The sequence below is a fragment of the Ictidomys tridecemlineatus genome, chromosome 9, assembly GCF_052094955.1.
Source record: "Ictidomys tridecemlineatus isolate mIctTri1 chromosome 9, mIctTri1.hap1, whole genome shotgun sequence".
NCBI lineage: Eukaryota > Metazoa > Chordata > Mammalia > Rodentia > Sciuridae > Ictidomys > Ictidomys tridecemlineatus.
This window is the reverse complement of record NC_135485.1, coordinates 41,224,076-41,238,598: the sequence shown is the minus strand read 5'-3', so window position 1 is coordinate 41,238,598 and position 14,523 is coordinate 41,224,076. Positions and strand designations below refer to the sequence as shown.

General features: G+C 36.4%; 2 protein-coding genes across 6 annotated transcripts in view; one reads left to right on the top strand and one right to left on the bottom strand.

The window, feature by feature from the left end:
- Window positions 1-6,118, top strand: part of Aasdh (aminoadipate-semialdehyde dehydrogenase) — a 30,472-nt gene extending 24,354 nt beyond the window's left edge. The window contains 5 exon segments of the mRNA XM_078021319.1: window positions 632-795; window positions 2,308-2,430; window positions 3,372-3,503; window positions 5,632-6,012; window positions 6,014-6,118. Of these exon segments, the coding sequence (XP_077877445.1) occupies window positions 632-795; window positions 2,308-2,430; window positions 3,372-3,503; window positions 5,632-6,012; window positions 6,014-6,082 (869 nt within the window). The 3' untranslated portion in view covers window positions 6,083-6,118.
- Window positions 6,119-8,630: 2,512 nt separating this feature from the next.
- The window catches only part of Cracd (capping protein inhibiting regulator of actin dynamics), a 245,621-nt gene continuing 239,728 nt past the window's right edge, over window positions 8,631-14,523 (bottom strand). For all 5 annotated transcript variants that reach the window (XM_040292385.2, XM_005320023.5, XM_021722817.3 and 2 more), the window contains one exon: window positions 8,631-11,601. In XM_040292385.2, coding sequence (XP_040148319.2) covers window positions 11,441-11,601 — 161 coding nt within the window. In that variant the 3' untranslated portion in view covers window positions 8,631-11,440. The remainder of the gene's footprint in view (window positions 11,602-14,523) is intronic.

Genomic DNA, 14,523 nt, shown 5'->3' with positions numbered 1-14,523 from the left:
TAATAATTAGCAGATGATGTGATGCATGCCTATAGTCACAGCTACTCAGGAGGCTAGATAGCGTGAGCAACTTAATGAGACAGTGTCTCAAAATAAAACATAAAAATGGCTGAGAATGTAGCTCAGTGGTAGAGCATCCTTGGGTTCAATACCGCATACACAAAAAAAGTATGACTACTAAATAGGTGTTTTACATAAATGACTACTGTTCATTCGGTTTCTGCTTTACGTTGCTGAAATTTAAATTAGATGAGTGAACATAGAGACTATATACATAAGAAGAGCATCCAATACAAATTGTTATGATTTAGGCTAAAGAGTTATTTTCTAACTTCTGGAATCCAAGGTTTGGGGTGTAACTGAGCTGGAGAAGTCCTCAGGAGTCTATTGTGAACACATTAATCTAGGTTCTCTGGACTGGGTTACTCTAGGAGTTTCTTGGGCCTCGCAGGAAAATGACAAAGATAAATAGTAGAAAAGTTAGGTCAGGAAGGAAACAGTCTGGGTAATAGGCTAATGAATCTGTGCTGAGTGGGACATTAACCAATAAATCTCAGATGAGGCCACTTTAAAAAAGTTATCTTCCAGTGATGTATCTAAATCTCATCTTTTATATTTTGTTTCTCTGTAGGCTGTTACAATGGATTAGTTTATGTTTTGAAAAGTATTAATGGAGAAAAATACTGGATGTTTACTACTGAGGATGCCGTCAAAAGCTCAGCGACCATGGATCCCACTACAGGCCTTTTTTATATTGGGTCTCATGACAAGCATGTGTATGCTTTAGATATTTATGTAAGCATTCACCTCATTGGTCTTGTATTGTAAGCATAGAGGAGTTAGAAACTATCAGGTGCTGTTGACTTTAAGAATAGGTATTAACTATTAAGCAGGGGTTAATTAAGTTTTAATATCATAAGACTTTTTATTAGATCTTTATAGTAATAAATAGCAGTTCTTAAGGCATTTTTAATGTCTTTACCAAATTTAGCACAAAAACACTTTGAAGTATAATAAAACTTAGAATTATCTTTTTATAAAAATTTTTTTAATTGTAGTTGCACACAATATCTTTATTTTTATTTATTTTTTAATGTGGTGCTGAGGATTGAACCCAGTGCCTCCCATGTGCTAGGTGAGTGCTCTGCGGCTGAGCCACAGCCTCAGCTCCTAGAATTATTATCTTAACAATAGAAAAAAATTACAAAGTAAGATATCAGTAAGATATTTTAAGACCTGGTTATATAAAAATACTAAGTTAATGTAAGAATTATAAAAATAGAAGAAACAAGCTGGGGAAAGTTTTGCAATAACTGAAAGAGTAAAAAATTGTTTGTAAGTATAAATTAAAATAAAAAGCAAATAAATATTTAGAGGAAGAAAAATGAGGATCCAGATAGTAAAATAGATTTAAGGGATGTAAATACCTAGGACCCCAAAGCAAAAATGACTAATAAATATATGTAAATATTTCATACCTTTAATAATCAAAGGGATGAAAATCAAAACTGTAAGATAAATAGTGTTAGATTAGAAAAAATGTTGGAGTGAGAACTGCTGAGGAGAGTAGTAGAGAGTTATAACTGGTGAGGACTCTAAGGAATAAACAGTTTAATCATAGATAGCAATTTTCTATCTTTTGATCAAGTAAAATTCTTTTTCTAGGATTTTATCCTGGCAAAATAATCAGAAACCCAAGTTGTTTAAAAGCCAGGTGTAGTGGTACATGCCTATAATTTCAGTGACTTAGAGGATAAGGCAGAGATTCTCAAGTTTGAGGCCAACCTCAGCAACAAGATCCTGTCTCAAAATAAAAAGTAAAAAGGACTAAGGGTGTATGTAGCTCAGTGGTAGAGCTCCCGTGGATTTGACTCTCAGTCCCACAAAAACAAACAAGTCGTTTATAATACCTAATAATTGGTTCAAAGCAATTTTCAGTGGTTAGGTAGAGAGAGAAATTATTTTATGTTCATACGGGATAGTATGAATTAAAATTATATTTAAGTTATTTTACACAATAAGTGAGGTAAATATGATACCAGGTTATTTATTTAGAATTATTTAAACTATATTAATCTACACAGATATACATATATGAAAAAGATCAAAAGGGAAGATACTAAAATATTAACAGAATATCTGAGGATGTCCTTTGTTGTCTTTATACTAAGTTGATTACCCACGATGGACATGTGTTTTTTGCTGAGTTAAAAATCTTTGTTAACTAAATAGACATAATACATGGGAGGTGGGATATATGGATTAGTTACCCACCAGAAAACTCATATTTTCCATTCTTATTTGCAGGAAAAAAAGTGTGTTTGGAAGTTAGCTTGTGGAGGAACTGTCTTTTCTTCTCCTTGTTTGAACCCGATTCCACATCATTTGTATTGTGCTACACTGGGAGGACTTTTATTGGCTATAAATCCTGTAAGTTAAAAAAAAGTGTGTGTGTGTGTCTGTGTGTGTGTATTTTTTCTTTTGATTTTTTTTTAATATTTATTTTTTGGTTTTAGGTGGACACAATATCTTTATTTTATTTTTATGTAGTGCCGAGAATCAAACCCAGTGCCTCACGCATGCTAGGCAAGCGCGCTACCACTTAAGCCACGTCCCCAGCCCTCTTTTCTTTGATTTTTAAAAAATTTTTGCTTTGGATTCTGAAAGTGTGAGTAGTTTTCATTTAGATATAATTCACTTATTACTGAACCTGGATTTGTTAAGAATGATTGACAGTAAGTCTGGGAAGATGAGATAATCTGAGTTCATATGTAAGTTTTTCTGTTTACCTATTTTTAAAATTTTTAGACATAATTTTCCTAGTTATCCTAAGAACTGCTTTTCCATTATAAGGTGAAATCTGGGTTGTTGTTTTCTTTTTTTTTTTAATGTATGTGTGTTTTTTTAAATTTATATTTTGTGGAGTCAATCTGCCTAGCAAAAGCTCCATCCCTAGCCCTCTTTTTCTTCATGTCTGGAGCTTATGTGCTGCTTTTTTCTTTGTTGGTTTTCTTGCAGCTTTTTATCTGCTCTCATAATTATTTTTTTTCTTTTTTTTTTAATATTTATTTTTTAGTTTTCGGCGGACACAACATCTTTGTTTGTATGTGGTGCTGAGGATTGAACCCAGGCCGCATGCATGCCAGGCGAGTGCGCTACCGCTTGAGCCACATCCCCAGCCCTGCTCTCATAATTAGCACTGATTAATTTTATAGTTGTGTACCTGTGTTCTTGCTTCAGTAGTCAGCATACTACTGTAGCAATCTCATGTTCTAGCTCTGCCTCTGGGAGATTCGTGAGTTTGTTTTTAAAAGGATAACTGATTAGTAAAATGATTTTAAGAGCTGTGAAATACTTTTTGCCCATGACAGGCTACTGGAAACATAGTTTGGAAACATTCCTGTGGAAAACCACTCTTCTCCTCCCCACGGTGTTGCCAACAGTACATCTGTATTGGCTGTGTAGATGGGAATTTACTCTGCTTTACTCACTTGGGAGAACAGGTAAGAAAGTTATAGTTATGTTTTATATATCTTTCTTAAAGGCACAGTAGCAAGTGACAATGGAAATAAAATTTTGAACGTCATTATTCAACGCACTGTGTTCAGACTAGTTCTACTTAATTGTCAAATCATAGATTTCTTATTATTTGAATGAGGATATAGTGGGTTTCAAAGATTTCTACTTAAACCTTGTTTTAAATTTTTAATAGTGTTTTCCCAGTTTTATTATAACTTCTGTAGAGGTTATTTAGTGTTTTAGTCAGTTTTTTCTGTGACTAAAAGACCTGACAAGAACAATTGTAGAGGAGAAGTTTATTTGGGGGCTTACGGTTTCAGAAGTCTCAATCGATAGACAGCAGGCCCCATTCTTCAGGGCTCAGGGTGAGGCAGAACATCATAGTGGAAGAGTGTGGTGGAGCAAAACTGTTCACATGCTGATCAGGAAGCAGAGAGAGACTCCACTTGCCAGAAACTAAATATATACCACAAAGGCACACCCCCAAGGCAAGCTTGGACAATTTAGCAAGATCCTGTCTCAAAAGATAAAAAGAACTTGTTGTGTAGTTCAGTGGTAGAATATTCTTGGGTTTAATCCCCAGCATAAAGGTGAAAAGAATGTTTAAAGATGCATTTGCCTTTTAATATGAAAACCAAAATCTGTTCTGCAGTTAGAATTCCATTTTGTGTTTGTCTTATTTCTCAACTTTATGACTGACAAGGTAGGCTTTTTCTGGGTTATATTAGCTCTTTGCTTGGGATAATCAATACTTTTGTAAATTTCTCCAGTGGCTCCTTTATGCACAATTTCTGCTGCATTCTGGATTTGGGGAATTATTTTGTAGATTTGAGAGTGTACTTGCTACAACAAATAGCTCATCAACAACTGAGCTTGATTCTGTATGCCTTTTTTGTTGTTGTTGTTCTAGGGATTGAGCCCAGGGGCACTTTACAACTGAGCTAAGTCCTCAACCCCTTTTTTTTATTTTGAGAAAGGGTCTCACTAAGTTGTTTAGCGCCTCACTAAGTTGCTGAGGCTGACCAACCTTAAACTTGGGATTCTCTTGCCTCAGCCTCCCAAATTGCTGGAATTACAGGTGTGTACCACCATGCCTAGCTTGATTCTATATGCTTTTAATTTTATTCATCTTTCTTAACTTAGCAGTTCCTTTTGCTCTGTGTAATAAGTTGTAATGAATTTATTATTACATTCACTTAATTTTATTTACAAAGTAGTATGAATATATTCTCACCTTGAGATTTCTGAGAAGTAAGATGAGGCAAAGGCACATGCTGTTTTGCCCCTGTCTTTCTTTTTGTATGAGCCATGAAAAATAAAAGTGATTTTGTACAAGTCAAGATAGTATTGAGCTCACAAATCATATTTTGTGAATATGTCCACTGTTTTCTTATTTTTTCCATTATGCTGTTGCTCTGCAGTTACCTTAGATATCATGCCCTTTTTTTTCTTATATCTTTTCTTCTATAAATAAAACCCAGAAGTTTTTTTATAGTGGCTTTGAAATGAGGAAATAGTAGATACCTATGGGGCAGACACACAACTCATGTTTTTTTTTTAATATATTTTTTTAGTCATAGTTGGACACAAAACCTTTATTTATTTATATTTATGTGGTGCTGAGGATTGAACCCAGTGCCTCCCACATGCTAAGGGAGTGCTCTGCCACTGAGCCATAACCCCAGCTCCACAACTCATGTTTTTGTGTAAAGGTCTAAATTATTGCATGTAAACTCTTTGAGCCCAATTATGTCCTTCTCCCTACCTTTAGAGAATTAGAGTAAGATGAAGTTTTTAAATAAGATACATTGAAACCAATGTGTCTGAACATAACAGTAATAACTTTCAAATGGGTTGAAAATTAATTTTATTTCATAATATCCTATAATAGGAATGCTTCAGTGTATTTTGTCCTGGATTTTACTACTGGGACAGAGGTTACTAGGATGGTGCTACTTTTTAGAAGAAGGCATCGTTATCTGTATTTGTAGTTACCAGTCAAAAAGCTGACATCACTTAGGTCTGTATTAAGAAACTTGTAGAGCTTTAATCTGAGGCAGAAGTTTGCAGTTAGGTGATTGTATTATTTTTGCTTTTACTTCCCTTGTATAGGTTTGGCAGTTCTCTACTAGTGGACCAATCTTTTCATCCCCATGTACTGCAGCATCAGAGCAAGAAATATTTTTTGGTTCCCATGACTTCTTTATCTACTGTTGTAATATGGAAGGTCATCTCCAATGGAAATTTGAAACTACTTCAAGGGTGTATGCAACACCATTTGTTTTCCATAACCATAATTGCAGCAATGAAATGTTACTGGCAGCAGCGTCTACTGATGGGAAACTTTGGATCTTGGAATCTCAGAGTGGAAAACTACAAAGTGTATATGAACTTCCTGGAGAAGTTTTCTCCTCGCCTGTAGTCTGGGAATCAATGCTTATTATTGGGTGTAGAAATAATTATATTTATTGTTTGGATTTATTGAGTGGAAGTCAAAAATAATCAAGTCCAGTTTCTATCTGTGAAATGTTTGAAAATATTTACCATGATGAGCATGATATAATATTTTATATTAAAGATTGTATTTTTGGTTAAGAAATGTGCCTGTTATACTTCAATAGAGAGCAAACATATTTTACTTCCTGTAGGAGCAGCATAAACTTTTAAGAAGGCAAGGACCGAACATCAATATATTTAGTAGTGCTTTCTTTTAATTAGGTGTGAAGGTTAATTTGGTGTCAAAAATTTTTAATTAGTCAAAGGGATGCTGCTGTGGTTTGAATGTTCCACCTGAACTCAAATCGGAATCTAATTCCCATTGTGAGGTATTAGGAGGTAGAAACTTAATCTGAGGATGGAATTAGAGTGGGACCTTTCAGAGATGATTAAGGTTAAGTGAGGCCATAAGGGTGGGGCCCTCATCCCTTTGGACTGTGTCTTCTTATAATAAGAAAAGACCTGAGCTAGGACATTGTCTTGACATGTGATGCCTTGTACAGGATTGGGACTCTGCAGAGAATCCCCTCCAACAAAAAGAACCTTGTCAGATGCAGCTACTGCTCTTAAACTTCAGCTTTCAGAACTAAGAGCAAAATATCTAGTCTGTAGTAATGTGGTATTCAGTTATAATAGAAAATGGACTAAGACAGATGGGCAGATAGTTGTTAAAACACTATTTCTGGGTGTGCCTGTGAAGATGTTTTTAGAACAGATTAAAATTTGAAATTGAAGCAATAAACTTGAGTGAAGGTCCGTCTTCACCAATGGGACACTGTGGGTGGGCATTATCCAATCTGATAAGGGCCTAAATATAACAGAAAGACAGAAAAAGGACAGATTCTCCTCTTGAGCTGGAGTAACCATCTTTCCTGCCCTTAGACACAGAGCTCTTGATTTGGGGGCTTTTGGACTATGGGACCTACACCAGCAACTACTACCTCTCCTAGCTTCTCAGGCCCCTGTGTTCTGAGGTTTTTGGATTTGGACTGAATTATATCACGTGCTTTCCTGGGTCTGCAGCTTGTAAACAGTAGATGGTGGGACTTCTCAGCCTCTATAGTCAGATGAGTTAATTCCCATATTCCATTAATCGATCTCTCCCTATCTCCTATTGGTTATGTTTCTGTGGAGAACTCACATTAGTGCTACATATTTTATATATTGTGTATAAGAAGTCTTTATATATACACACACACACATATAAATACATGTATATACATACATCTATAAATACACACACACACACATACATGCACACACATTTTTTTTTAAGTCCTGTTGGTGATATTTCTGTAGAGAACCCTAAAAGAGTTTGGGTCTTAAGAAAAGACCTCTGTGTGAAAAAAAGATCAAAATATAACTCAATGGGTTAGAAACAAACAGTAATGCAATTCGACATTCACTTATTTACACTGAGATTTACAGCAAAAGCTTTTCAAAGGTAGGAGCTGTCAAATTAAGTTCCTTTTTATTGTTGGTGTGTAGCTGGGGATCAGACCAGGTTGGCAACCACTCTACTACTGAACTACATCCTCATAATTGGTATTTTTTAAGTGAACTAAAGTACCAATGTAGAATTTATACACACACACAAACACACCCCCTCATCCCCACACACACTGTGTAGTTTCAAATTGATCTATGGTGATTTTAGGCATTCCTGGCTACATAGCTTGAGCCCTATTCAAATTCTTCACAAGTTGGTTGCTATCCTTTTAAGTTCTAAATGTTCCACTTTTGGTTCCCTCCATTAATACTGGCAATTGCTCCCCATGACTGGCATCACCACAGGCTTCTTCACAGTTCTTCCATCTTTTGTTCAGTTGCTCCCAATTCATTCTTTTCCAATTTAAAGTGAAACAAGTTTCACACCCTCAAAGCAGTATAGTAAAGCACATCTGTGGTAGGAAGTGGGTGCTCCCATCAAGACCCATTACTTGAACAGTGCCCCAGGCAGGGGATGTTAGTGTTGGCTGTCTAAAAGACCTGTCTTCATCTTTTAGATCAGTGTATCTCAAGCCTTAATCACTTAATCACTTGGAGTTCTTGTGCACATTTGGGTTGAGCAAGGCTGAGAGTGGGGTGCCCTGATGGGCCACGCTGGAGCCTGCAGCAAAAGGAAAATCAGTACTCCTGAACCTGACTTGACTTAAAATTTTGGACTTTTTTCCACTGTGGTATTTAAAAATATTTTTTTTGCATTTTGATTTTTTAAAATATTGCATTAAAAATAAAATTCTTTAGTTATTGAGTTTTTTGGCACCTGAGGCAAGTGCCTGATTGACCTTACTTCACCCTGGTCCAGCCCTGTGAGTCAGCCCCAGCTGCACTGTCACAGGCTCTTGACTAAAGCTGACCTGTCTGGACATGGTCTGCACTGTAAGGAGGCTATAGGATTATTTTGTCTTGAGACTCAAGTCATTCAGGATTGAAACAAACGTTTGTCCCTGTTAATTATTTTCTCCAAAATACCTAGGAAAAGTATAATAAAGTACTATATAAAACACTTTGAAATTCTTTTTCCCAATAGCTCTGTAATTGAGACTGCTTGTAGATGGTCATCAAATAAGTATAAACTTCAGCTTAAAAAGGAAATCCATCAGTGCCAAAGATCTTGTTGGTATTTTTTATTGAAAGATCTTTTCCCCTTCAATAATGGACATTTTACATTAAAACTTTATACAACCAAAATCCCAAAATAATATTAAAATCACACTAAGGTATTTTCATTAAGTCTCTACTTAGCTTTATTGTTGGTAAAAATATTGCAAGACACTTGTAGCTAATATTTCTGCTTTAAAATAAGCAATTAAACTAAATGTCACAAGAAGAGACAATACATACTATATATTTGCAGATAACTGGCTAAACTGATAATTTAATAGTAATAATATTTGTAAGAAACAATTGCACTTGAAAAATTAAAAAAGTAAACAAAAAACTCTAGTTTTACATATAATTCTATGAACCAGAGGTTAATCATCTATAATTTTGCCAGATTCAAAACAAAACAAAAAACCTCATGTATTTAACAATCATCCATTAAAAAAAAAAAAAAAGCAACTCTTAAGCTCTTTATATGGTTTTACAGAATTTTCCTATAGTTTTGTTGCTCAGAAAAGACTACAACACAACTAAATCAAAATAACACTTCATTGGTATTTAGTGCAAATTTGGGGTGATGTGTAAATGAAATGTTAAACATGTATCTTTTAGAAGTTGTTAGAAATAAATATGGTGACTGCCTTTACCCCAGTAGACTCTTAAAAAAACATAGATGGAGCATTTTTAACTGAGGCATTTCTCCTACTTGGTATGAGACCTGAGCCAGTACAGACTTGACTAATCTTCCATTCTTTGTTAATGATCTTATTTCCTGATCTGTTCCCTGCCATTACTGTGATATTGTCCAAAGCTGATAAGATGAAAGAAAAAGTCAATTCAGAAGAATTACCTTAGCACTATAATTCCAGGGTTCTAGGTGGCGATTCCCATTAAAAAGTGTTTTATCAGTGAGGAAGTCATTGAACTAACAAATGCCTACACATAAGACTTAGAAATGAGCATCAGCATGGAAAACGTGCAGTGGGATATTAATTGCTTCCAGTAGCAATAAAAAAATGTTACGTTGATTCTTAACAGTTTGAAGGTCCAGTATATATAATATTAAATCCAATTTGTAAGAGAACAACTATCCATTTGGCCACACATGCCAGCCGCTACAGTGAAGCTGAGCCATTGTTTCTAGAAAGAAAGTGCTTTCAATATGGTGAATAACTTTGCTGTCATTCTTTCTTTAAGGACAGCACATTGCATATTGAGTAAAAGTAATAATGTATACTAGAAAAGTAATAATGAATACTATAAAATGTTTTTGTAGGAGAGGAAAATGGATGTAATTCCCCCTGCACTGGGCCAAGAATTTGCACCTACATTTTGGAGTAAGAATCTATGAAAAGGGGAATATGCCAATACCATGAAATATAAAGTTAGTGCCACAGTATGTGGTGGGAAAGGATTTGCTGGTATGTTTGTGTTCTGTGTAAAGCAAATTTAGGGAAATAAAAATAAATATGTGTGGCTTTGAGATTGCAAAATCCTTTTTTAGTATGCACATGTGTATGATAATAACAAGGCCACTTAAAACTCTGAGATGTTTTTTAAAGGTAGCAAGGTGAATACTCTGAATTTTAAATGCTACTGAACATTTGACTCTAAGTATGAATTTTTCAATTATAGTAAAGAAAAAAAAATTCCTGCAGGAAATTCTTAGTACAAAGGCTTCAAAGCTTGGCTTTCTGCAATTTTTCCCTAAAGACCAAAGGGAATCTTTAGAGACATGTAATGTCAATAGCCTGACGTATCTTTCTAATTAATGGCTGGTTTAGGTAGCTGTTTTATTATTATTATCTCACTTTTGTTTGAATGAGCTGCCCCTTCAGAGTCTAGAAAATAAGACTACATTAGAATAAGTGAATCCCAAGGTTCATAACATTTAGATACATTAGCATCACCTCAAGAATTCTTGCCAGCATGTACATTCCTGGCCCTGGTCTCAAAGGATTGATTCAGTAGGCCTGGGATGTAGCCTGCATACCTTATGACCCACATGCTCTAGGTAGAGAGTCTCAGAGCTAGAACAAGAACTTGTAATTAATATAGAATCTCCTTTCTTTGCCACATTAAATAAAAAAATGTTCCCTAGGAGCCAACTGGGCCGCATGTTTCACATGTCCTTGAGGGTACTCGTATGACAGAGACTCACACTGTATTGATGGTATTGTGGGTCCACAGTGAGCTAGAAGAGTGAATGGATTTGCCTTCCATCTGACAGATTTGGGGCAGGAGAATTCATGAAAACTGGACATGGGCACAGAATTGGGAGGCAGACTGCTCCTTGTGATTCCCAGTTACTGCATTCAGGAGGATAGGCATTCTTTTTCTAACTTACATAAAATCCTTTTATCACTGTTGTAGAAAGAGTAGATGCACCCAAATATATGGTAACATTCATGTTTTGGATAGAAGAAATTAAGGGTAGAGAATCAAAAAACCATCACAAAGGTTGGCAAAAGTACATGTCCTGAATGGTGTGTGGGTGTACACGTGTAGAAGGACCATGGGATGAGCACGGTAGGCTTTCAAGAGGAGCTATTAGTTTGGAGATTTTGCTTCATGTGGTCCCTTGGACGGAACTGACTCTTGAGAATTAGGGGGAGCTCAAGGCACCAGGACCTAGGGTTGTGCAAATCCACTCTTTACAATGAACACCACCAGTTCAGTTTCTAAACATTATTATAGAACCTATAAAACATGCTTCTTTTCCCTAACTTGGTTTCTTTACCTCATATAAAAAATAAATAAATAAAAAGGGCAAGAGAGGAGCCAATAACAGGCAATAGGAATGGGTAAGAGTCACTTTTTACTTAATAATCTGTGGACAGTCGCTCCAGGCCTTCGCTTTTCTTTTGGCCAAAGCCAGCCAGGCTGGCTCCGTGGACACAGGGGCAGCATCTGGGGTGGAGAATCTCTTGGTGACTTCTTTCACTAGTGGTGCTGGGGGAGCTGAGTCTGAGATCTCCACTACATTTTGTTTGGAAGCAAAAAGAGAAAGGAATAAGTCAGAACCACATTTTAAAATAATTTTTTTTAATTAACAGAATTATATGTAGTTACTGTGTATACCATAATGTTTTAAATATATATACACATTGTGGGATGGCAAAATCTAGCTAATTACCATGCATTCCTTCACAAAGTTACCTTTTTGTGCTGAGTACATTTAAAATTTACTGTTAGCATTTTTCAAGAATAGATTCTTATTAATCATAGGCACCATGTTGCACAAATATGTATCTTATCTAAATGAAAAAAATTTTAAAATATGTATTTTTTTAGTTGTAGTTGGACACAATATCTTTATTTTATTTATTTTTATGTGGTGCTGAGGATCGAACCAGGGCCTTGCGGGTGCTAGGCGAGCACTCTACCGCTAAGCCATAATCCCAGCCCTAAATGAGATCTCTTACTGCAGAAGCACATCTCCCCATCTCTTACTGCAGAAGCACATTTTGAATTATCGGTATGATGAAGAAAACTGAAACACAAGAGAGGCAAGTTCCTAGGTGGGCTTCAGTAAGAAGATCTGGGGAAAGCAAGCTATGTGGTTATAACTTGCTTAGAGAGTTACAGTGATCACAGTACAGTAAGTTCAAATTTCAGTGGATTTCTAGAAGCCTAGTTTTCTGTACACAATAGCTATGCTTGCATGAATACAAGAAATAAAGGCAAATTTTGTAATTCCTGTTATACAACCAGTCAATTCCATAAAGAAAAAGATCAAAGCAGTTTGAATCCATCAATCTGGCAGGGTTAATAGCTGCCTCCTCCACAAAACATCCCCTGGGTCCCTCCATCTGAGTCTCAAGAATCCTGCCAGCTCTTGTGACTTGCAGTCTTCTAGGAATTCCTTTGCATTCTCTCACTTCTTCTTCTTTTTTTTTTTTTAGTAGTAGATGAACACTACCTTTATTTATTTATTTTCTGTGGTGCTGAGGATCGAACCCAGTGCCTCACATGTGCAAGGCAAGTGCTCTACCACTGAGTCACAACCCCAGCTGCTTTCACATCTTTACCAGAGCTTACAGGCTTCTGTGAGAGAGTTTTGTGAGAAAATGAGAGGGTTCACATCTTCTCTTTGGTTCACATTTAGTGACTGCCCCCGCCCCCACCCCATTGCCTACACATATGCTTCTAGAACTCAGGCTATAGTGATTGAAAGAAAAATACTTCAGAAAATGTCTGTTTCATTAAACTGGAGCCACCGTTGAGTTGTGATATCCCTTTGGTACTTCCAATCAGGCAGAGAAAGGTATGCGCTCTTCAACTTCAGAGCTTTTATTTTATTTTGAAAGAAATTCCCTTCCCGCTGCCATCCTACCTATCTTTAATTCCTATATGTAAAAGCCAATGATAATGCCTATGGAGTTTCTAGAGAAATTACAGTGTTCTAAAATGTTTTTTTCAAACAGCACCCCCCCATCTCACCAAGTAGTAAATACATGTTTAATATTGAGACCTCTTTATATAGCCAGATCTCAGGTACGGTAACCAGAGAGAAGCCTGGCCTGGTGGTTGGGACACTGCTACAGTTTGAGTGTGACCCCCAAAAACTCATCTTTTGGAAACTTAATTCCTCAATGTGACAGTGTTGGAAAGTGGTTCTTGGGTCATGGGGGCAAGCCTTCTGAATAGATGATGAATGTTTTAATTACATGAATAGGTTAGCTAGCACATAAATTCACCTCCCATTTCTCTTTTCCACCCACTTGCCCATCCATTTTCTTTCTTTCTTTCTCTCTCTCTCTCTCTCTCTTTCTCTCTCTCTCTCTCTCTCTCTCTCTCTCTCTCTCTCTCTCTCTCTCTCTCTCTTTCTTTCGTACTGGAGATTTAACCCAGGGGCACTCAACCATTAAACCATGTCCTCAGCCCTTTTTAAAATTTTATTTAGAGACAGGGTCTTGCTTAGTTGCTGAGGGTCTCACTAAGTTGCTGAAGCTGGCTTTGAACTCTCAATCTTCCTTCCTTAGCCTCCCGAGCCGCTGGGATTACAAGTGTGTGCCACCATGCTCGGCTTGCCCATCCTCTTTCTACCTTAATAGCAAAAGGCCCTCACCAGATGCAGCTGCCTAATCTTGGATTTCCTGATCTATGAGCTTAAAAAAAAAAAAAAGAAAAAAAAAAGACCCTCTTTATTAACTAGGAAGTTTCAGGTATTTTGTTACAGCAGCAGAAAATAGACTAAGTCAGATGCTCTTTGGGCTACATTGCTGCCAAATAGGGAAAACAGATGCTATGTTAACTCCTGGGAGGAAACATGTTCAGATTCATCTATCTTCCATGTGATTTGTAATAAGAAAACAGTGGAAACTATTGGATCATTTTATCTTTTAACAGAATAAAGATTTTTTTTTAAAAAAATGTCTTATGTGTTAGGAAAATATGAAAATTGTTATTGCTTTGGCAGCATATATACTAAACAAACAAACAAACCCAAAACTCCTGTTGTTAATTAACATCAAGGACACAGTGCCGAGAAACTTAACTGCAAATCTTAGACTATAAGAAATGCTGTTTAAAATCACAGCAGTGAGAAGGGACCGTCATAGTTTTGCCTGGAGCATCTGAGCCACATGGGTCACTAGGACACAAAGAAGCAGTTTCCACTTCCAACTAAGGTGTAGAGCTCCAAGGTAGGAGATTTTAGATATGAGATTTCACACATTTATCTTTTTTTTCTTTTTCTGGGGATACTGGGGATTCCCAGGGGCATTTTAACACTAAGCCACATTCCCAGCACTTTGGGTTCAATTCCTGACGCCTCCACCAAAAAAAAAATTAGGCCAGTTGACCAGTTAATGTCACATTAGTAGCTTCAAATTGGCCACAGTGGAAGAATTTACACCATGGAAAATGGCAAATGCTACAAAGAGGTTTCTCCACACC